The sequence below is a fragment of the Anomaloglossus baeobatrachus genome, chromosome 11, assembly GCF_048569485.1.
Source record: "Anomaloglossus baeobatrachus isolate aAnoBae1 chromosome 11, aAnoBae1.hap1, whole genome shotgun sequence".
Classification (NCBI taxonomy): Eukaryota; Metazoa; Chordata; class Amphibia; order Anura; family Aromobatidae; genus Anomaloglossus; species Anomaloglossus baeobatrachus.
Genome location: NC_134363.1, coordinates 7,815,006 through 7,839,183, shown reverse-complemented (window position 1 = coordinate 7,839,183; position 24,178 = coordinate 7,815,006). Strand labels below are relative to the sequence as shown.

Sequence of the window (24,178 nt, the reverse complement as noted above, 5' to 3'; positions counted from 1 at the left end):
TGTCCTCACTGTCTCTGGAGTAGACTCCTCAGATTCTGTATCCATGTGAGATCAGAGGCCTGGTGCCCTCACTGTCTCTGGAGTAGACTCCTCAGATTCTGTATCCATGTAAGATCAGAGGCCTGGTGCCCTCACTGTCTCTGGAGCAGACTCCTCAGATTCTGTATCCATGTAAGATCAGAGGCCTGGTGCCCTCACTGTCTCTGGAGCAGACTCCTCAGATTCTGTATCCATGTAAGATCAGAGGCCTGGTGCCCTCACTGTCTCTGGAGTAGACTGCTCAGATTCTGTATCCATGTAGGATCAGAGACCTGGTGCCCTCACCATCTCTGGAGCAGATTCCTCAGATTCTGTATCCATGTAAGATCAGAGGCCTGGTGCCCTCACTGTCTCTGGAGTAGACTGCTCAGATTCTGTATCCATGTAGGATCAGAGGCCTGGTGCCCTCACAGTCTCTAGAGCCGAGTCCTCAGATTCTGTATCCATGTAAGAGCAGAGGCCTGGTGCCCTCACAGTCTCTGGAGCAGACTCCTCAGATGCTGTATCCATGTAAGATCAGAGGCCTGGTGCCCTCACTGTCTCTGGAGTAGACTCCTCAGATGCTGTATCCATGTAAGATCAGAGGCCTGGTGCCCTCACAGTCTCTGGAGTAGACTCCTCAGATTCTGTATCCATGTAAGATCAGAGGCCTGGTGTCCTCACAGTCTCTGGAGTAGACTCCTCAGATTCTGTATCCATGTAAGATCAGAGGCCTGGTGCCTTCACAGTCTCTGGAGTAGACTCCTCAGATTCTGTATCCATGTAAGATCAGAGGCCTGGTGCCCTCACTGTCTCTGGAGTAGACTCCTCAGATGCTGTATCCATGTAAGAGCAGAGGCCTGGTGCCCTCACTGTCTCTGGAGTAGACTCCTCAGATGCTGTATCCATGTAAGAGCAGAGGCCTGGTGCCTTCACAGTCTCTAGAGCAGACTCCTCAGATGCTGTATCCATGTAAGATCAGAGGTCTGGTGCCCTCACTGTCTCTGGAGTAGACTCCTCAGATTCTGTATCCATGTAAGATCAGAGGCCTGGTGCCCTCACTGTCTCTGGAGTAGACTCCTCAGATGCTGTATCCATGTAAGATCAGAGGCCTGGTTCCCTCACTGTCTCTGGAGTAGACTCCTCAGATGCTGTATCCATGTAAGAGCAGAGGCCTGGTGTCCTCACTGTCTCTAGAGTAGAATCCTCAGATTCTGTATCCATGTAAGATCAGAGGCCTGGTGTCCTCACTGTCTCTAGAGCAGACTCCTCAGATTCTGTACCCATGTGAGCTCAGAGGCCTGGTGCCCTCACCATCTCTGGAGCAGACTCCTCAGATTCTGTATTCATATAAGATCAGAGGCCTGGTGCCCTCATCATCTCTGGAGCAAACTCCTCAGATTCTGTATCCATGTAAGATCAGAGGTCTGGTGACCTCAACCAGTGTCCAACTGGGGTGTCTGGGGCCTACCAGGGGAAATAACTCTAGGGGCCCACCACCCTACAGCTACATGCAAATATCTATTAGCTGCTATGCCCGTTGTAACGGGGGCAGGGGGCGCCTCAGGGGGTGTAGTCGGGTCCCCTCGCCTTGTGGGCCGCAGGCTGAACCCCGGCCCGGCTGTCACTTGCAAAGCAGGTGTGTTGTTGGGGCAGAGTGTGGATGCATGGGGCCCATTCATGACAGCGTTCCTTCTGTGCTCTCCAGCTCCTTCTTCACTTTCAGGAAAGAGACAATTGCAGGCAGCGGGTAAACCAAACACCGTTTTATTAAACAAAGCTTCCATCTTTCTGTTTGCAGCAGGCTTACTTTAGTACGTTACAAGTTACAAGTCCTTTTCTATGAAAACGGTTTCCTTTTTCTCTACGGGCACTTTCCTTTGCCTGCAGGGGCCAATTGTTATCCCCCTAGCAGTGGTACTCCTATCCCGAATTTAGTCCAGCCCTTTCCCAGGGATTTGTATTGAACTAGGGGACGGCTCCAGTACTCACTACCGGCTCCGGATTAGCTCCAACTTCTCCGCTCCACTGCCACAGCACCCACTCCTGCACTCTGCCCCGGCACTTCTCCTCAGCTCTCTCCCATGTTACATCTCACAGCACACTGCCCTGCATTCAGAGCCCAACCCCCCTTCTCTTCCCTCCTAGGCTGCCCTGCCCCTTCCTTCCCTGTCACTGTTACCAGGGGAACCACTCACTACACTGGCACCTAGGGGGGGAGAACCGTACATAACACATAACATGGTACAATGTGCCACCATACTCCTGTGGCGTCTTCAGAGTGGAAAAACGTCTTCTCCACACTAGGGGTCCGTCCACCCCTTACACCGTTATAGTTTAGCGCTGACTGTAAAGCACAGGCGGCTCCTGCACATCTCCTGTGCACACACACAATAACTCTGTGCAATTACAGTAATTTGCAGTAATGGGATCTTTGGTGACAAGTTATCACCGATCCACAGGTTTGGAAGGTGATAACTTATTTACTGGTGGAACCAGACCAGTGGGAACCGCACCGATCGGGAGAATGAGGAACTTTTATCCCTGACAGGACACTTATATGCCCATTATACAATGCAGCGGCAGCAGGTGGGATGTGTGACCGCAGCTCCATTCATCCTCTGTGGGGTGGGATGTGTGACCGCAGCTCCATTCATCCTCTGTGGGGTGGGATGTGTGACCGCAGCTCCATTCATCCTCTGTGGGGTGGGATGTGTGACCGCAGCTCCATTCATCCTCTCTGGGGTGGGATGTGTGACCGCAGCTCCATTCATCCTCTGTGGGGTGGGATGTGTGGCCGCAGCTCCAGTCATCCTCTGTGGGGTGGGATGTGTGACCGCAGCTCCATTCATCCTCTGTGGGGTGGGATGTGTGACCGCAGGTCCATTCATCCTCTGTGGGGTGGGATGTGTGACCGCAGCTCCATTCATCCTCTGTGGGGTGGGATGTGTGACCGCAGCTCCATTCATCCTCTGTGGGGTGGGATGTGTGACCGCAGCTCCATTCATCCTCTGTGGGGTGGGATGTGTGACCGCAGCTCCATTCATCCTCTGTGGCGTGGGATGTGTGACCGCAGCTCTATTCATCCTCTGTGGGGTGGGATGTGTGACCGCAGCTCCATTCATCCTCTGTGGGGTGGGATGTGTGACCGCAGCTCCATTCATCCTCTGTGGGGTGGGATGTGTGACCGCAGCTCCATTCATCCTCTGTGGCATGGGATGTGTGACCGCAGCTCCATTCATCCTCTGTGGGGTGGGATGTGTGACCGCAGCTCCATTCATCCTCTGTGGGGTGGGATGTGTGACCACAGCTCCATTCATCCTCTGTGGGGTGGGATGTGTGACCGCAGCTCTATTCATCCTCTGTGGGGTGGGATGTGTGACCGCAGCTCCATTCATCCTTTCTGGAGCAGTCAGATAAAAACAAGCACAGCGCTCACAGCCACTGAGGGAATGAATGGATCAGGGGTCGAGTCAGACATGAGCTCCAGTGTAATGGGGGATAAAAGTTGCACATTTTGCCGATCAGTTCAGGTCCCAGAAATCAGACCCCAACAGATGAATAAGTTATCACATGCTTAGGCCACGTTCACACTTTCAGTATTTTGTCAGTATCTTACATCAGTATTTATAGCCAAAATCAGGAGTGGGTGAAAAATGCAGAAGCGGAGCCCGTCTTTCTATTATACTTTTCCTCTCATTTTGCTGATTTTACAATTCCTGGTTTTGGCTTCAAATACTGAGGTAAAAAACTCACCAAATACTGTGTGCACGTGGCCTTAGTAAAGGAGATTACTTGTTTTCACTGGAGAACCTCTATAACTGCATATTTGCTGCAGTGTAATAATCACAGGACAGCGAGGGGGTAAACATTCAAATATTTAAACTATTGGGAATAATCTTCCCCCTATTGATAGAGAGAAAAAGTGACCTCCAAACAGAACGCAATCCACTATACCAAGACCACCAGATACAAGGGGGAAATACCGCCACACCGTGACCAGACAACATATTACCACCACACACTGTAGTGACCGAATACAATCACATACAAGAGAGTAATACCGCCACACCATAATTAAAGCACATAGTAACCAAATATTACCACATACAAGGGAGAAATACTACAACACTATGACCAGACTACCAAATAATACTACATACAAGAAACAAATACCACCAAACCATGGCAAGACCACATATTACTACTACACAGTGACGAATACTACAATAAATGATCATGAATAAAAAACACAATATTAATAACATTAATATTACCATCAGTGCCATTATATACAGGAGCTCTGTATATAGAGTCAGGGTACAAGTAATACAGTGAGCACAGATGACTTTATAAACAGGAGATCTGTACATAGGTAACGGGCCCCCCCCCTCCCTGTGCTGTTTAGCAATGGGCCCCCCCATCCTTGTGCTGTGTACGAACCCCCCCATCCTTGTGCAGTATAGCAATGGTCCCCCCCATCCTTGTGCAGTGTAGCAATGGTCACCCCCATCCTTGTGTAGTGCAGCAATGGTCCCCCCCATCCTTGTGCAGTGTAGCAATGGTCCCCCCCATCCTTGTGCAGTGTAGCAATGGTCACCCCCATCCTTGTGTAGTGCAGCAATGGTCCCCCCCATCCTTGTGCAATGTATGAATGGGCCCCCCATCCTTGTGCAGTGTGTGAATGGGCCCCCCCCTCATCCTTGTGCAGTGTGTGAATGGGCCCCCCCATCCTTGTGCAGTGTATGAATGGGCCCCCCATCCTTTAGTAAAATCATCATTCCAGTCCCCTTCCTGTCCCCTATTATGCCGTTGTTCACACACACACACACGTTAGTCTAAGTTCACACACTGGGTTTTTTTTACGCTGCGTTTTTGTGTATTTTTTGCGGCAAAAAAAGTGGCAAAAAACGCATGCTTTTTGGTGCGTTTTTGCTCATTGCGATTTTTTATCAGTGAACAATGGCATTAAAGATTGTTGAAAAAAAAAAAAGAAAAAAGGTCTGATGTAATTTCCTTTTTCAATTGTTCTTCATTCTCCACTAGTGTATACAGGAGAGCAGACAGCTGCAGAACTACAAGGCTCAGCATGCTCCATCCAGGACTGTATGCTGGAGGGAGGGGCAGAGGGAGCAGAACTACAAGGCTCAGCATACTCCATCCAATAGTGTATGCAGGAGAGCAGACAGCAGCTGCAGAACTACAAGTCTCAGCATCCTCCATCCAATAGTGTATGCAGGAGAGCAGACAGAAGCTGCAGAACTACAAGTCTCAGCATGCTCCATCCAGGACTGTATGCAGGAGTTTTTTGCCCCCCCAAAAAATGACGTGGCCATATTTTTGTACGCTAGCCAGGTACAGCAGGCAGCTACAGGCTGCCCCCAACCCCCAGCTGCCTATTTGTACCCAGCTGGGAACCAAAAATATAGGGAAGCCCTTTTTTTATTTCATGAATTTCATAAAATAATTTAAAAAAAAAAAAAATGATTTGGGCTTCGCCCTATTTTTGAGTCCAGCCAGGTACAACATGGCAGCTGGGGATTGGAATCCGTAGTGCAGAGTACCCAAGCTTAATTGGCACCCCCGCTGTGAATTGCAGTCCGCAGCCACCCCAGAAAATGGAGCTTTCATAGAAGTGCCATCTTATGGCGCTGTATCCAACTCTTCCAGCTGCCCTGGTGATGCGTGGCTCGCTGGGTAATAATGGGGTTAGGGCTAGCTGTATATTATCAGCTGGCCCTAAGCCCGAAATTCATGGTGTCATGCCAATATTAGACATGGCCACCATGAATTTCTAGTAAAGATAAAAAAAACACAACACACAGAAAAATATTTTTATTAGAAATAAAACACAACACAATTAGTGACTCCATCTTTATTGAAATAAAGAACCCCCCTCCGCAGTAATCCTGGGTCAAGGGTCCCGCGCCGTCCAATCCAGATCCAATATCATCTGATCGGTTTGCTGGAAGGCAAAGCGATCAGATAATGTGTCAGGTTCAAGGGCCTGAATCACATGACACAGCAGCTGATTGTATAAAAGTCGGTTATACAATCAGCTGATGCATCAGTGCAAAATAAATAAAATATACACACGTCCGTGCTGACTCCCGTCCGATCGCTGTAGGAGCTGCCGGTAATCAACTGATGAAGTCTCCTGACGGCATCAGCAGATCGTTTAAGTCGGCCGGGCGGTAAAAAGCCGGCGTCACCGCGAGACTTACGATCAGCTGATGCGTCAGGTGACCGTATCAGGTGATCACCGCCAGGTCCTGCAGTTATCGGACGTGCGCTGGAGCACACAGCTGGAGCACACAGCTGGAGCAGTGTCCTGCGGTCTGGAAGAAGCAGCTGGAGACAGCGCGGGAACGAGGAGGAGAGGTGAGAATATATAAATTTTTTTTTCTTCGGCTCCTCCTGAGCGCTTACCTGCAGTCCTGCGCGTCCTCTCCTCTGCTGCTCCGGCGGCAGTGTGATGACGGCCGCTGTGTCGGTGCGGGGCTGAGCAGCTCCTCCGCCTCAGTCCTGTCACCGGCCGCACTGTTCACATGTACGCACGTCTGAAAGATGCGCGTACATTTGAATAGCGGCGCGGTCTCCAGGACAGGTCTGGGACTTTCGCAGTGCAGGACCTACAGTGATATCACATGACTGTGATGTCACCACAGGTCCTTCTGCAGTCGCGGAAACTGCAGCGATAGTACGGAACTTGTGCTATATCTGCAGTTTGTGATTGAAAGGCTGGAGGGCCCTCAGAGCGTGGGAGGGGGGGCCCATCAGATCAGGGGGGCCCTGCCCAGTCTGCCGCACATAACGCCTGCCCTGAGAAACCAGCGGCCCCACGGCGCTATACACTGCCCGCACTATGTAAGGCACAGGGGCCCACTGAGGGCCCGGGGCCTATCGGGTTATTCCCTGCTACCCCACCGGGCCAGACCGACCCTGTCCTCACCATCTCCAGAGCAAACTCCTCAGATTCTGTATCCATGTAAGATCAGAGACCTGGTGCACTCACTGTCTTTGGAGCAGAGTCCATGTAAGATCAGAGGTCTGGTGCCCTCACTGTCGCACTGGGGCCTACAGAGCCCTATGTGGTGGAGCCTGCAGAGCCCTATGTGGTTGAATGCAGAGCCCTATGTGGTGGAGCCTGCAGAGCCCTATGTGGTGGGGTGCAGAGCACTATGTGGTGGGGTGCAGAGCCCTATGTGTGAGTGGGATGCAGAGCCCTATGTGGTGGGGTGCAGAGCCCTTTGTGGTGTGGTGCAGAGCCCTATGTGGTGGGGTGCAGAGCATTATGTGGGGGGTGCAGAGCCCTATGTGGCAGGTGCAGAGCCCTATGTGGCAGGTGCAGAGCCCTATGTGGGGGCTACAGAGCCCTATGTGGTGGGGTGCAGAGCCCTATTTGGCGGGATGCATAGTCCTATATGGTGGGGTGCAGAGCCCTATCTGGTGGGGTGCAGAGCCCTATGTGGTGGGGTGCAGAGCCCTATGTGGTGGGGTGCAGGGTCCTATGGGGTGGGGTGCACAGCCCTATGGGGTGGGGTGCACAGCCCTATGTAGTAGGGTGCAGAGCCCTATGTGATGGGGTGCACAGCCCTATGTAGTGGGGTGCAGAGCCCTATGTGGTGGGGTACAGAGCTCTATGTGGTGGGGTGCAGAGCATTATGTGGGGGGTGCAGAGCCCTCTGTGGTGGGGTGCAGAGCCCTATTTGGCGGGATGCATAGTCCTATATGGTGGGGTGCAGAGCCCTATCTGGTGGGGTGCAGAGCCCTATCTGGTGGGGTGCAGAGTCCTATGTGGTGGGGTGCAGAGCCCTATGTGGTGGGGTGCAGAGCCCTATTTGGTGGGATGCATAGTCCTATATGGTGGGGTGCAGAGCCCTATCTGGTGGGGTGCAGAGCCCTATGTGGTGGGGTGCACAGCCCTATGTAGTGGGGTGCAGAGCCCTATGTGGTGGGGTGCACAGCCCTATGTAGTGGGGTGCAGAGCCCTATGTGGTGGGGTGCAGAGCCCTATGTGGTGGGGTGCAGAGCTCTATGTGGTGGGATGCAGAGTCCTATGTGGTGGGGTGCAGAGCCCTATGTGGTGGGGTGCAGAGCATTATGTGGGGGGTGCAGAGCCCTCTGTGGTGGGATGCAGAGCCCTATGTGGTGGGGTGCAGAGGCCTATGTGGTGGGATGCAGAGCCCTATGTGGTGGGGTGCAGAGCATTATGTGGGGGGTGCAGAGCCCTATGTGGTGGGGTGCAGAGCTCTATGTGGTGGGGTGCAGAGCTCTATGTGGTGGGATGCAGAGTCCTATGTGGTGGGGTGCAGAGCATTATGTGGGGGGTGCAGAGCCCTCTGTGGTGGGATGCAGAGCCCTATGTGGTAGGGTGCAGAGCCCTATGTGGTGGGATGCAGATCCCTATGTGGTGGGGTGCAGAGCATTATGTGGGGGGTGCAGAGCCCTATGTGTGGTTGTTATTTCCAATGCTATAGTGATGAGAAGTCAGTGCTGGGCACAATACTGACAGCCAATGAGTGTTCAGAGGGTGGGCAGAAGGCGGGTCTGGACAGTGAGTCCGGGTGGTGCCAGCTCTGACTGTGAGGTTTGGCATAGGAATGTTTCATGTTTGGTTGAGCTGCAGGTAAATAAAGTGTCTGCAGAGAATAAAGGGATAATTCAAGAGGAACAAAAGTTAGAAAACAAAAAAAACTTAATGTAGGGCTGATTTCTATGACAATACAGCACAGATTAGCTTAAAATAAATTATGGAGTTTATATTGGACAACTCCTTTAACCGGTCATCCTTATGTAGAACATGGTGACATTTCTTAGCCGTATTTGTCAGTACCTCAAGCTGTGGGTTGCAGGTCACCACCAGAGGTACAGGATTATTATCCTCTTTTTGTTTGTATTGAAGCAGTTCACCTCTATGGGGCCTTCCACACTTCTTTGACTGTTGTGGTTTCTTGGCCATAAGTTTGTCACCAGGGATTTTCCAGAGGTTTTCTATTGGGTTTAGGTCAGGACTCAATGTTTCCAGGATCTGCTTTCCCCATTTTGCTGTGTGACAGGGGGCATTGTCCTGCATGACAATTGCTGCTAATTGAGTGATGGACACAAGTAAGGAGCCGCGTGTTGTGAAGAAGGTTCTGATCCACACTTGTATCACTCTGCCATGTAGCTGTATGAGAGGTCCAACTCCTGCTGCAGAAAACATTCCCCAAACCATGACCCTTCCTCCACCGCTGCTCACTAACTGCTTAACACACTTTGGGTTAAGTCTTTCCCCAGTTTGTCGATTAACATCATGTTTCCATCAGCTCCAAATAAATTAAACTTGCTTTCATTAGTAAAATGACCTGTAGCCACTTCTCCTCTGTCCACACAACATGCTGCTCACCAAAGGTGAGTCTAGCCTTGTGATCCTTTCTGCTAATGAGAGGTTTGGTCACTGCAGAGTCGGCTTTCAGTCCAAATGCTTTTAAACATCGTGACATTATATGATGAGACAGGTCCTTAACCTGTTCAGTGCTGAACTGCCGAGCAATTCCAGCGGCAGTGTGGAAATGATTACCCATGGAGAATCTCCGCATTATCCTGTCCTCTCTTTCATTTGTTTTTCGAGGGCAACCAGCCTTCTGGGGGACTTGAAAGAGTTTGTGATGTTGTATAGATGCAATATTCTCAAAATCACAGACTTGGAATGACCAATTACTCTCCAATGGATGATAAGGCCACCCATTTGGCCTTCATCTGGACAACCTGCTGCTGGAGGGTTTCAGTTACTCTGGAAAGGCAAAGTCAGTGGAAACTTGAAAGTTAGGCGCAAGTTACACAGGGTTTAGCAGAGAATGAAGGAAATTAGCGCCAGGTGCAGATTACCAATAACTTGCATGGATCTGACAGTGTTCTCTAATTGTGATCTGTGTTCTCTAATTGTGATCCGTGATCTCTAATTTTGATCTGTGTTGTCTAATTGGGATCTGTGTCTTTTCATTTATCTCATTTACATTTTTATTATGTGATTTACAATAAATACAATTTATGAAATAACTTGAAAATCCTGCGAGTTTTCTCATGTTAGGATATAATCATATAGGATGACACAAGGACCCCAATATTTAGGAAATTGGGTAGTCTCGTATTTTGATCTCCACTATATATATATATATATATATATATATATATATACTGTCCTGACACTGCGCGTATGATTTTATTTTCAGTTTTGTGATTTATTAAGGACAAGTGTGTAATTCTTCTGCTTGTTACAATGTCTCCGAGTGTCCTGCCCCCGAGGAGACCCCCGGACTTACCGCAGGTGATGGTCCCGTTACTGTAGGTGTAATAGTAAAGCGTTGGTTTATCTTTACAATCTTTCATTCTCTCAGTTCTATAGCAGCAAAATCTTTGATGACAGCATCTGAAGGAGGAACAGTATATATCAATAGTCAGTGATAATAACCTCATGTTACATGGGACTGCAGGTCATATCTGCTCCATTATCTGCACCCAACATGTACAATTATACCCTCAGCTCTGCTCCTCCAGTTCTCATATATACACATTATTATATATAATATTGATTATCAGACACTCACCGATCTATTTCATCCACTATCTGACTACCTCTCGGAATTAGACATTGGCAGCCGTAGAAGGAGAAATTCTGCAGAGGTCTGTTCATTGTTTCTATCAGCATAGTATCGAAATCACCGAGGTAAGATCTGGCTCCTTCCACCGACACTAGAAGATAAAGCCATTGTCACCTTGTGGTTACACGGAGCGGCGCAGTCACCGGGAATGACGGATGTTACCGGGAATCTTCCTCCTCTGATCAGGGATCTGCCTGGAGATCGGTCCCTACTATATTCCCATTACCGGAGAGGAGCGGAGAATCTCAGGACTTACCGAGACTAAGGAGGAGCAGCAGAGAGGAGACCATTGTGCCCCGGAGACAGACGGGGAAGATCCAGGAGAAGACCATCTGGAAGAACAGCAGATCCCACCGGGGATTATATCCTCCTGATATTCCCACCACTAGGTGTCTGCTATTGCTGCCCGGGGGCTTCTTACCTGATACCAGCATCATATGATCGGGTGACAGTGTGAGAAATATTAACCCTTACTGTACTCTGAGAAAACCAAAAAACCTCATAACCATTATAGTAATGTATAACCACCAGAGACTACCTCAAATGAGGGGCTCTGGGGTAAGCACCTACTCGTTAAAACACATAAATACACAGGAGAAATCGAGTATATAAGGTGCAAAAATATAACAAAGTTTATTATAGTGCATGATTAAAATGACACACAAAAAATCATCAGGGTCAGGATAAAACCACAATATAAAACCACATGAAGGGGTAAATATTCTATGGGGCTCGGATTGTCAGGAAAAAATGCCGTTTATGGAATATCAAGGACAAGGGACCATCCATGGAATAAAACTGATACATACAGTATGGAAACAATCATTGCTCATAAAAACATCATGAGAATGGATAATAATGCAGGTAAAGTGCATGTGCTCAGTCCTAACATGATAAATACCATGGGCAATAATACTAAGGTGGTTGTCCTAAGGTAAAGTGCTTTCAGAGGCAAAGAGAGCTCCCAAGGGGGTATAACCATCCAATCTACCCTGAGGCCATCCTTCAACGTACGTTTCGCTTGGTGGTATAATCACAGTGGCTCCAGCTTCATCAGGAATAGGCGATTGTGGTTTTATATTGTGGTTTTATCCTGACCCTGATGATTTTTTGTGTGTCATTTTAATCATGCACTATAATAAACTTTGTTATATTTTTGCACCTTATATACTCGATTTCTCCTGTGTATTTATGCCCTTACTGTACTCTGTATAGGATCTTGGGGCCACAAAAGTCTTTCAACGGAATCAATGGGGGGTGGAATATGAGTGATAATGGCTACAATGTAATAACATAAAATATTAGTAGAAATTTATTTTTCTGGGGAAAGGAGAGATTGTCTCCAAAGTAAGAATTACTAAACATTATATTCCAATATTACATCAACTTGTTACTTTCAAGTGTCTGTTAAAATGTGAAAAACCTATGTGCCCAGAAAAGTGTTACTCATTGTAAAGTACAACCATGAAAAATAGCACAAAGTAACAGAATCCTGAGCTCCGCACGTCCTCTCTGCTACATCTGTATCTGCTGTGACCTCCAAGACCTGCAGAGCGTCCATGTAATGTATATATGGAGACTATAGAGAAGTGGTGCCGAAACCCGGGGAGGACGAGCTCTCAGTGCACACGGCAGGGGGACAGTATGTGCCGGACCCTGGGAAGGACGAGCTTTCAGTGCACATGGCAGGGGGACATATGTGCCAGACCCCGGGGAGGACAAGCTCTCAGTGCACACGGCAGGGGGACAGTATGTGCCGGACCCCGGGAAGGACGAGCTCTCAGTGCACACGGCAGGGGGACATATGTGCCAGACCCCGGGGAGGACGAGCTCTCAGTGCACATGGCAGGGGGACAGTGTGTGCCAGACCCCGGGGAGGACGACCTCTCACTGCGCAGGGCAGGAGGTCAGTATGTGCCAGACCCCGGGGAGGACGAGCTCTCAGTGCACATGCCAGGTTGTCAGCATGTACCAGATCCCGCAGAGGATGAGCTCACAGTGCACACGGGTTGGGGATCAGTTTGTTCCAGATCTCGGGGGAGGATGAGCTATCAGTGCATACGACAGGGGGTTGGTCTTTCTTCTTAACAAAAAAAACCTGCTGTGACCGGCAAGGAAGAAAGCCTAATGCGGCCTTTGGCCAAGCTCTCAGTAATGTATTCTTTAAGAGCAAGCCTCTCAAGTCCAGACAGATTGAATAACCGCGAATGGTTATAACCGCGAAGGAACCGTGGGACGCCTGTGGAGGCTCACAGGACTCAGCACAAGGCGGGGTGCAGACCCTAGGACAGCGAGACACTTTATGGTCAACTGTTAATTATGCCAGGTGAGTGGATCTCCAGGCTCCCTCACCACCCAAAGAGTCTGAAGCATCAGCAACGAAGAGGGGACCGGGGACTGAACCCCTTAAATAGTGCAGGCTGCCTGCAATAGGACTAAGACTGAAAAGAGGGGACTCCCAAGAAGCTCTAGGCCACGGGAGCCCATCAACAACAAGTGTGCATGGAGGACAGCCAACCCAGGTCACAGCTGGCATGGAGAATAAGGAGAGCGGGAACACCTGTAACCGGCACCAGCGGGTCCAGGTACCGGCCTACAGTAAAGGCAAGTTGAAACTGCAATACCGGTGTGGACTGTTTCCTTTTCGCCTCTGCTTACATATACTGACTGTCCCCAACCATTGCCCCTTCACCATCCACTGCTGGGGCCTGTCCCTGCTTGCGGAGGGCTCAAAACACCTAAGCTGCACTACTCCATCAGCCCCAGCAGGACTCTGCAGCAGCGGCCCCCTATAACCTGGCCGCACACCGCAAGTGGTGTAGTTGAGAACTCTTTTATTTTTATTCCTTTTTAATTTTTCACCCCCTTTTGATCGGACCAACCCCCAGGGTCACGGAACTGGGCCTCGGCCGCGACCACGACTGTTCCCCCCCTGCGCACCGCATGCCCGGGATTGAGTACCCCACAGCCCCTGGGGCGTCACAGTCTAGGAATACCTTAATGGTGATCTCCCGGTCCCCGATGACTACCCTAGCGGGCAACAGGCACTGAGTGGTCGATATGGAGGATAAGCGTAGGCCCAGGAAGAAATTCTCCGCCCTCCCTGAGCCTAGCAGTTTTCTGATTGCCATACCCTTTTATTGCTATTAGAGGACATGCATTAACATACTGCCCCCTTTTCCCACAGAAAAAACCTGACCTACCAGGCCGGCAACAAATGGGGACTCCCCTTACCTGGGTGGTGCCACCAAGCTGCATTGGTTCACCCGAGGCCGATTGATGGATAACCATGAGACCTCTGGCAGAACCGGCGATCTATCCGGACCACTAATGCCATTACGGATTCCAGAGAGGAAGGGGTCTCATACATGACCAAAGCCTCCTTGGCCTTGGAGACAGTGGCTCCTGAGAGCACGGTTGTTGCACTTTGATGCAGTAATCCTCTACCGGTCAACTCCCCTGTTTAAGAACTCGGATCTTGGGCTCTGCTAACAACACTTTATCTGGGTCATCATAGATGAGCCCAAGTGCCGAAAATAACCATCCACCGCACCCAAGACAGGGGAGTTTGGGGGAAAGCAAGGAAAAAGCCCAGGATTGCGGATCACCGCTGAGAAGGGAGATGACTATCCCTACCCCTTGGGCCTCATCCCTGGAAAAGAGAGGACGTAGTCAGAAGTGCAACTTACTGGCCTCCTGGAAGCAGATGGACTGCACAGTGACTGCACCAGCAGAATAGTGAGTGCAGCTCTGGAGTATAAAACAGGAGGTAACTCAGGATCAGTAATGTAATGTATGTACACAGTGACTGCACCAGCAGAATAGTGAGTGCAGCTCTAGAGTATAATACAGGAGGTAACTCAGGATCAGTAATGTAATGTATGTACACAGTGACTGCACCAGCAGAATAGTGAGTGCAGCTCTAGAGTATAATACAGGAGGTAACTCAGGATCAGTAATGTAATGTATGTACACAGTGACTGCACCAGCAGAATAGTGAGTGCAGCTCTAGAGTATAATACAGGAGGTAACTCAGGATCAGTAATGTAATGTATGTACACAGTGACTGCACCAGCAGAATAGTGAGTGCAGCTCTAGAGTATAATACAGGAGGTAACTCAGAATCAGTAATGTATGTACACAGTGACTGCACCAGCAGAATAGTGAGTGCAGCTCTGGAGTATAATACAGGAGGTAACTCGGGATCAGTAATGTAATGTATGTACACAGTGACTGCACCAGCAGAATAGTGAGTGCAGCTCTGGAGTATAATACAGGAGGTAACTCAGGATCAGTAATGTATGTACACAGTGACTGCACCAGCAGAATAGTGAGTGCAGCTCTGGAGTATAATACAGGAGGTAACTCAGGATCAGTAATGTAATGTATGTACACAGTGACTGCACCAGCAGAATAGTGAGTGCAGCTCTAGAGTATAATACAGGAGGTAACTCAGGATCAGTAATGTAATGTATGTACACAGTGACTGCACCAGCAGAATAGTGAGTGCAGCTCTAGAGTATAATACAGGAGGTAACTCAGGATCAGTAATGTAATGTATGTACACAGTGACTGCACCAGCAGAATAGTGAGTGCAGCTCTAGACTATAATACAGGAGGTAACTCAGGATCAGTAATGTAATGTATGTACACAGTGACTGCACCAGCAGAATAGTGAGTGCAGCTCTAGAGTATAATACAGGAGGTAACTCAGGATCAGTAATGTATGTACACAGTGACTGCACCAGCAGAATAGTGAGTGCAGCTCTGGAGTATAATACAGGAGGTAACTCAGGATCAGTAATGTAATGTATGTACACAGTGACTGCACCAGCAGAATAGTGAGTGCAGCTCTAGAGTATAATACAGGAGGTAACTCAGGATCAGTAATGTATGTACACAGTGACTGCACCAGCAGAATAGTGAGTGCAGCTCTGGAGTATAATACAGGAGGTAACTCAGGATCAGTAATGTAATGTATGTACACAGTGACTGCACCAGCAGAATAGTGAGTGCAGCTCTAGAGTATAATACAGGAGGTAACTCAGGATCAGTAATGTATGTACACAGTGACTGCACCAGCAGAATAGTGAGTGCAGCTCTAGAGTATAATACAGGAGGTAACTCAGGATCAGTAATGTAATGTATGTACACAGTGACTGCACCAGCAGAATAGTGAGTGCAGCTCTAGAGTATAATACAGGAGGTAACTCAGGATCAGTAATGTAATGTATGTACACAGTGACTTCACCAGCAGAATAGTGAGTGCAGCTCTAGAGTATAATACAGGAGGTAACTCAGGATCAGTAATGTATGTACACAGTGACTGCACCAGCAGAATAGTGAGTGCAGCTCTAGAGTATAATACAGGAGGTAACTCAGGATCAGTAATGTAATGTATGTACACAGTGACTGCACCAGCAGAATATTGAGTGCAGCTCTGGAGAATAATACATTAGGTAACTGAGGATCAGTAATGTAATGTATGTACACAGTGACTGCACCAGCAGAATAGTGAGTGCAGCTCTGGAGTATAATACAGGAGGTAACTCAGGATCAATAATGTATGTACACAGTGACTGCACCAGCAGAATAGTGAGTGCAGCTCTGGAGTATAATACAGGAGGTAACTCAGGATCAGTAATGTAATGTATGTACACAGTGACTGCACCAGCAGAATAGTGAGTGCAGCTCTAGAGTATAATACAGGAGGTAACTCAGGATCAGTAATGTAATGTATGTACACAGTGACTTCACCAGCAGAATAGTGAGTGCAGCTCTAGAGTATAATACAGGAGGTAACTCAGGATCAGTAATGTATGTACACAGTGACTGCACCAGCAGAATAGTGAGTGCAGCTCTAGAGTATAATACAGGAGGTAACTCAGGATCAGTAATGTAATGTATGTACACAGTGACTGCACCAGCAGAATATTGAGTGCAGCTCTGGAGAATAATACATTAGGTAACTGAGGATCAGTAATGTAATGTATGTACACAGTGACTGCACCAGCAGAATAGTGAGTGCAGCTCTGGAGTATAATACAGGAGGTAACTCAGGATCAGTAATGTAATGTATGTACACAGTGACTGCACCAGCAGAATAGTGAGTGCAGCTCTGAGGTATAATACAGGGGGTAACTCAGGATCAGTAATGTATGTACACAGTGACTGCTCCAGCAGAGCAGATGAGTTGGATATTGCACTCTCGGTGAGGTGACATGTCAGACATCTTGGTTGTTCTCCTGATTCCCCAGTATGAAAAAAAAAAATAACAAGAGTCTGAATTCAGTGTAACTTTAGAAGAGAACGACACAAGGATTTATTGTGGATTTCTTTTATTCCTGGGAATCCTCTGGGGAGGAGGCAGCGGCTCTATGAGCGGTGAGGGCCGAGCTTTTCATGATGTCTCGTTAGAGCTGATTTTTAGGAGTTGTAGATTTTGCAGGTTGGATGTTGCCCCTTACATTTGGCTCGCATATTGTCTTTTTTATATTTTTTTGAATACTTGTGGCTCATGAAACACATCACAGTTTTCCGGTCGCACTCACAGTATTTTCTGGCACAGCCGGACTCCTCATCATCTACGGGTATAACAGAAACATCCATCAATTAACATTCCTGATGCATCTGTGCCGGACATAGGAGATAAAGCAGCTGTAAGAGATAAAGCACACTGACCGGAGAGAACACTGACCAGAGAGAACACTGACCGGAGATAAAACTGACCGGAGAGAACACTGACCGGAGAGAACACTGACCGGAGAGAATACTTACCAGAGAGAACACTGACCAGAGACAACACTGACCGGAGATAATACTGACCGGAGAGAACACTGACCAGAGACAACACTGACCGGAGAGAACACTGACCGGAGAGAACACTGACCAGAGACAACACTGACTGGAGATAATACTGACCGGAGAGAACAGCGACCGGAGAGGACACCGACCGGAGATGACACCGACCGGAGAGGACACCTACCGGAGAGAACACCGACCGGAGAGAACACTGGCCGGAGAGAACACTGACCGGAGAGAACACTGACCAGAGACAACACTGACCGGAGATAATACTGACCGGAGATAACACTGACCGGAGATAACACTGACCGGACATAACACTAACCGGAGAGAACACTGACCGGAGAGAACACTGACCGGAGAGAACACTGGCCGGAGAGAACACTGACCGGAGAGAACACTCACCGGAGATAACACTGACCGGAGATAACACTGACTGGACATAACACTGACCGGAGATAACACTGACCGGAGATAACACTGACCGGACATAACACTGACCGGAGAAAACACTGACCGGAGATAACACTGACCGGAGAGAACACTGACCGGAGATAACACGGCCGAGATAAAAACGACTTTTTGGTGCAAGTAAATAAAGTATATCCCAAAACTGAGTACACCCCTCTCATGTTTGTAAATATTTTAGCATCTCTTTTCTGGGGACAACACTACAGATCTGACCCTGTGATACAATGTGCAGTGTCAGTGCGCAGCTTGTGTAACAGTGTAAATAACTCGGCACAGCCATTAATGTGTACACCATTGGCAACAAAAGTGAGTACACCCCTAAGTGAAAATGGCAAAATTGTGCCTAATTAGACATTTTCCCTCCTGGTCATCATGTGACTCATTAGTGTGTGAATGGGGGGGCACACACTCTCATACTGATTGATCACTGGGAGATCAACATGGCTCCTCATGGCAAAGAGGATCTGTAAAAAAATAATGGTTGCTCTACAGATGGCCGAGGCTATAAGAAGATTGTCACTACCCTGAACCTGAACAGCAGCACGATGGCCAAGACCATACAGAGGTATAACCAGACAGGATCCACTCAGAGCAGGCCTCACCATGGCCAACAACACAAGCTGGCTGGCAGCATGGATGTCACACGGACCGCACACTGATGTGATCCATGTGATATGTACCAGAGGAAACCCATTCACAGAAATTAAATGGATTTTTTTACTTTCCTATCTCCGGCGCTGCTGTTGTTTCCGGGCTCCGCTCATTATGCCTCATGAATATTCACTGCACTGACTGTGAGCCCGGAAGCAAGTATGACAGCAGTGCTGGAGACAGGTAAGTATACAAGTTCATTCTGTCCGTGTGCTATCCGATTGTCACATTGAGAATATACACACGGACCTGCACATGGACTGTCAAACACGTGCGTTTAATGCACCGACGTGTGAACGGGGCCTAAGAGTGCATGAGTTTCTGTCTCCAGGGATAGTGTAATGTTGTCGATAAAGCACTGTTAAAAAAAAAATATCACTTCCTGGTCTCTCTGTGTGTAAAGCTGCGCGGTTTCACTTTCACTTTGTAAGCTGCCGACAAGATGGCGAAGGCCTGAGCTGTGGGAGATACCGGGTGTAAGATGTGTTATCTCAGTTCCCGAATAAATATATGTTCACTGTTCCATGGCCGGACAGTGCAGGTTATTATGGGCCCAGAGAACCAGAAACCCAAAGACCCGGAGAACAGCCCAGAGGAGAGAGAACAACAGTGAAGCAAATATGGCCGCCAGCGGCAACGCTGTGAGGTTCACAGGGCCGAACCTGACTGCGGCCTCTTTCACAGTTACATGCTAAACACACACGTGTACAGTCCATGGTGTGTGTGTCCATTCTATGTGTGTTGTTCCTGTGCTAGCCGTGTGACATCCGGGGAATGAATATTCAAGAAAAACACAGTAAATCGCTAAGATACCAGTAAATATAACAATAATCATACAATATATATAACACAAGATGGGGGACGAGCCGCTCCCGGTATATCAGGCCTATATTCTATTACTGCCCGGAAGCAGAAGTTTACACGCTAATTGTAGTGGTGTCCCCGCACCACATCGGCTCACCTCATATCCTAGTAACACCCTAATATTAAAGGATAGGGTATAGAATAAATGTAGTAAATAGTGTTAAACACTTATATTACGTCACGGTGATTTCATCTTGTTGTTTATTTTTTTTTCAATATTTTTTTCATATACAATTGTGCTCAAACGTTTACACACCCCGGCAGATTTTTTTGTCTTTTGTGGTAGTTGTGGATGAGGCTCTTAAATTTTCTTAGATTTTAAAGCCGCCCATTCTTCTTGGTCAGATGGTAAAGCTGCTTATTCTTCTTGGTCAGATGATAAAGCTGCCCATTCTTCTTGGTCAGATGGTAAAGCTGCCCATTCTGCTTGGTCAGATGGTAAAGCCGCCCATTCTTCTTGGTCAGATAGTAAATCTGCCCATTCTTCTTGGCACCTTCAGTCCCTGTAAATTCCTGGGCTTTCTTGCATGAACTGTGATTTGCTTGCATTCTCTCGAGTGGCTCAATAATATTGAGGTCAGGAGACTGAGATGACCACTCCAGAACCTTCACTTTGTTTTGCTGTAGCCAATGACAGGTCAACTTGGCCTTGTACTTTGGATCGTTATCATGTTGGAACGTCCCATGCGCAGCTACCGCGCTGATGAGTGCAAATTTGCCTCCAGTATTTGCTGATAAAGTGCTGCATTCATCTTTCCTTCTGACCAAGTTTCCTGTGCCTTTGTAGCTCACACATCCCCACATCATCAGCGATCCACCTCCGTGCTTTACAGTAGGAATGGTGTTCCTTTCATCATAGGCCTTGTTGACACCTCTCCAAAATGTAACATTTATGGTTGTGGCCAAAAAGTTTGATTTTAGTCTCATCACTCCAAATTACCTTGTACCAGAAGTTTGGAGGCTTGTCTCTGTGCTGTTTGGGGGCTTGTCTCTGTGCTGTTTGGAGGCTTGTCTCTGTGCTGTTTGGAGGCTTGTCTCTGGACTGTTTGGAGGCTTGTCTCTGGGCTGTTTGGAGGCTTGTCTCTGTGCTGTTTGGAGGCTTGTCTCTGGACTGTTTGGAGGCTTGTCTCTGGGCTGTTTGGAGGCTTGTCTCTGGGCTGTTTGGAGGCTTATCTCTGGGCTGTTTGGAGGCTTATCTCTGGGCTGTTTGGAGGCTTGTCTCTGGGCTGTTTGGAGGCTTGTCTCTGGGCTGTTTGGAGGCTTATCTCTGGGCTAGTTTGGAGGCTCGCCTCTGGCCTGTTTGGAGGCTAGTCTATGTGCTGTTTGGGGGCTTGTCTCTGTGCTGTTTGGGGGCTTGTCTCTGGGCTGTTTTGGAGGCTTGTCTCTGGGCTGTTTGGGGGCTTGTCTCTGTGCTGTTTGGGGGCTTGTCTCTGGGCTGTTTGGGGGCTTGTCTCTGGGCTGTTTGGAGGCTTGTCTCTGTGCTATTTGGAGGCTTGTCTCTGGGCTGTTTGGAGGCTCATCTCTGGGCTGTTAGGAGGCTTGTCTCTGGGCTGTTTGGGGGCTTGTCTATGGGCTGTTTGGGGGCTTGTCTCTGGGCTGTTTGGAGGCTTGTCTCTGGGCTGTTTGGAGGCTTGTCTCTGGGCTGTTTGGAGGCTCGTCTATGGGCTGTTTGGAGGCTTGTCTCTGTGCTGTTTGGAGGCTTGTCTCTGTGCTGTTTGGAGGCTTGTCTCTGGGCTGTTTGGGGGCTTTTCTCTGGGCTGTTTGGGGGCTTGTCTTTGAGCTGTTTGGGGGCTTGTCTCTGTGCTGTTTTGGGGCTTGTCTCTGGGCTGTTTGGACGCTTGTCTCTGGGTTGTTTGGAGGCTTGTCTCTGGGCTGTTTGGAGGCTCGTCTATGGGCTGTTTGGAGGCTTGTCTCTGTGCTGTTTGGAGGCTTGTCTCTGTGCTGTTTGGAGGCTTGTCTCTGTGCTGTTTGGAGGCTCGTCTCTGTGCTGTTTGGAGGCTTGTCTCTGCGCTGTTTGGAGGCTTGTCTCTGGACTGTTTGGAGGCTTGTCTCTGGGCTGTTTGGAGGCTTGTCTCTGGGCTGTTTGGAGGCTTGTCTCTGTGCTGTTTGGATGCTTGTCTCTGGGCTGTTTGGGGGCTTTTCTCTGGGCTGTTTGGGGGCTTGTCTTTGAGCTGTTTGGGGGCTTGTCTCTGTGCTGTTTTGGGGCTTGTCTCTGGGCTGTTTGGACGCTTGACTCTGGGTTGCTTGGAGGCTTGTCTCTGGGCTGTTTGGAGGCTTGTCTCTGGGCTGTTTGGAGGCTTGTCTCTGGGCTGTTTGGAGGCTTGTCTGTGTGCTGTTTGGAGGCTCGTCTCTGGGCTGCTTGGATGCTTGTCTCTGTGCTGTTTGGAGGCTTGTCTATGTGCTGTTTGTGGGCTTGTCTCTGTGCTGTTTGGAGGCTTGTCTCTGTGCTGTTTGGAGGCTTGTCTCTGGACTGTTTGGAGGCTTGTCTCTGGGCTGTTTGGAGGCTTGTCTCTGGGCTGTTTGGAGGCTTGTCTCTGGGCTGCTTGTCTCTGTGCTGTTTGGAGGCTTGTCTATGTGCTGTTTGTGGGCTTGTCTATGTGCTGTTTGGAGGCTTGTCTCTGTGCTGTTTGGGGGCTTGTCTCTGGGCTGTTTGGGGGCTTGTCTCTGGGCTGTTTGGGAGCTTGTCTCTAGGCTGTTTGGAGGCTTGTCTCTGGGATGTTTGGAGGCTTGTCTCTGGGCTGTTTGGAGGATCGTCTCTGGGCTGTTTGGAGCCTTGTCTCTGGGCTGTTAGGAGGCTTGTCTATGGGCTGTTTGGGGGCTTGACTCTGGGCTGTTTGGGAGGCTTGTCTCTGGGCTGTTTGGAGGCTTGTCTCTGTGCTGTTTGGAGGCTCATCTCTGTGCTGTTTGGGGGCTTGTCTCTGTGCTGTTTGGAGGCTTGTCTCTGGGCTGTTTGGGGGCTTTTCTCTGGGCTGTTTGGGGGCTTGTCTTTGAGCTGTTTGGGGCTTGTCTCTGTGCTGTTTTGGGGCTTGTCTCTGGGCTGTTTGGACGCTTGTCTCTGGGTTGTTTGGAGGCTTGTCTCTGGGCTGTTTGGAGGCTCGTCTATGGGCTGTTTGGAGGCTTGTCTCTGTGCTGTTTGGAGGCTTGTCTATGTGCTGTTTGGAGGCTCGTCTCTGGGCTGTTTGGAGGCTTGTCTCTGTGCTGTTTGGATGCTTGTCTCTGGGCTGTTTGGGGGCTTTTCTCTGGGCTGTTTGGGGGCTTGTATTTGAGCTGTTTGGGGGCTTGTCTCTGTGCTGTTTTGGGGCTTGTCTCTGGGCTGTTTGGACGCTTGTCTCTGGGTTGTTTGGAGGCTTGTCTCTGGGCTGTTTGGAGGCTTGTCTCTGGGCTGTTTGGAGGCTTGTCTCTGGGCTGTTTGGAGGCTTGCCTATGTGCTGTTTGTGGGCTTGTCTCTGTGCTGTTTGGAGGCTTGTCTCTGTGCTGTTTGGAGGCTTGTCTCTGTGCTGTTTGGAGGCTTGTCTCTGCGCTGTTTGGAGGCTTTTCTCTGGGCTGTTTGGGGGCTTGTCTCTGGGCTGTTTGGAGGCTTGTCTCTGGGCTGTTTGGAGGCTTGTCTCTGTGCTGTTTGGAGGCTTGTCTCTGTGCTGTTTGGAGGCTTGTCTCTGCGCTGTTTGGAGGCTTGTCTCTGGACTGTTTGGAGGCTTGTCTCTGGGCTGTATGGGGGCTTGTCTCTGGGCTGTTTGGAGGCTTGTCTCTGGGCTGTTTGGAGGCTTGTCTCTGGGCTGTTTGGAGGCTCGTCTCTGGGCTGTGTGGAGGCCCGTCCGTGGGCTGTTTGGAGGCTCGCCTCTGGCCTGTTTGGAGGCTAGTCTATGTGCTGTTTGGGGGCTTGTCTCTGTGCTGTTTGGAGGCTTGTCTCTGTGCTGTTTGGGGGCTTGTCTCTGGGCTGTTTGGGGGCTTGTCTCTGGGCTGTTTGGAGGCTTGTCTCTGTGCTATTTGGAGGCTTGTCTCTGGGCTGTTTGGAGGCTTGTCTATGGGCTGTTTGGGGGCTTGTCTCTGGGCTGTTTGGAGGCTTGTCTCTGGGCTGTTTGGAGGCTTGTCTCTGGGCTGTTTGGAGGCTCGTCTATGGGCTGTTTGGAGGCTTGTCTCTGGGCTGTTTGGAGGCTCGTCTATGGGATGTTTGGAGGCTTGTCTATGTGCTGTTTGGAGGCTTGTCTCTGGGCTGTTTGGAGGCTTGTCTCTGTTCTGTTTGGGGCCTTGGCTCTGGGCTGTTTGGGAGGCTTGTCTCTGGGCTGTTTGGAGGCTTGTCTCTGTGCTGTTTGGAGGCTCATCTCTGTGCTGTTTGAGGGCTTGTCTGTGTGCTGTTTGGAGGCTTGTCTCTGGGCTGTTTGGCGGCTCATCTCTGTGCTGTTTGGGGGCTTGTCTGTGTGCTGTTTGGAGGCTTGTCTCTGGGCTGTTTGGCATATTGTAGGCGAGATACTTTGTGGCATTTGCGCAGTAATGGCTTCCTTCTGGTGACTCGACCATGCAGCCCATTTTTCTTCATGTGCCTCCTTATTGTGCATCTTGAAGCAGCCGCACCGCTAGTTTTCAGTGACTCCTGAATTTCAGCTGATGATATTTGTAGGTTTTTCTTTGCGTCCTGAACAATTTTCCTGGCAGTTGTGGCTGATATTTTTGTTGGTCTACCTGATCGTGGTTTGGTTTTTACAGAGCCACTGATTTTCCATTTGTTAATC

The 24,178-nt window shown here is 49.2% G+C and overlaps 1 protein-coding gene across 1 annotated transcript in view; it reads right to left on the bottom strand.

Moving 5' to 3' along the window:
* Positions 1-24,178, bottom strand: part of LOC142256335 (basic phospholipase A2 homolog ammodytin L-like) — a 30,858-nt gene that overhangs the window by 5,651 nt on the left and 1,029 nt on the right. The window contains exons 4-5 of the mRNA XM_075327965.1: positions 10,608-10,752; positions 10,323-10,429 (exon numbers count right to left, since the gene is read on the bottom strand). Coding sequence (XP_075184080.1) covers positions 10,323-10,429; positions 10,608-10,752 — 252 coding nt within the window. The remainder of the gene's footprint in view (positions 1-10,322; positions 10,430-10,607; positions 10,753-24,178) is intronic.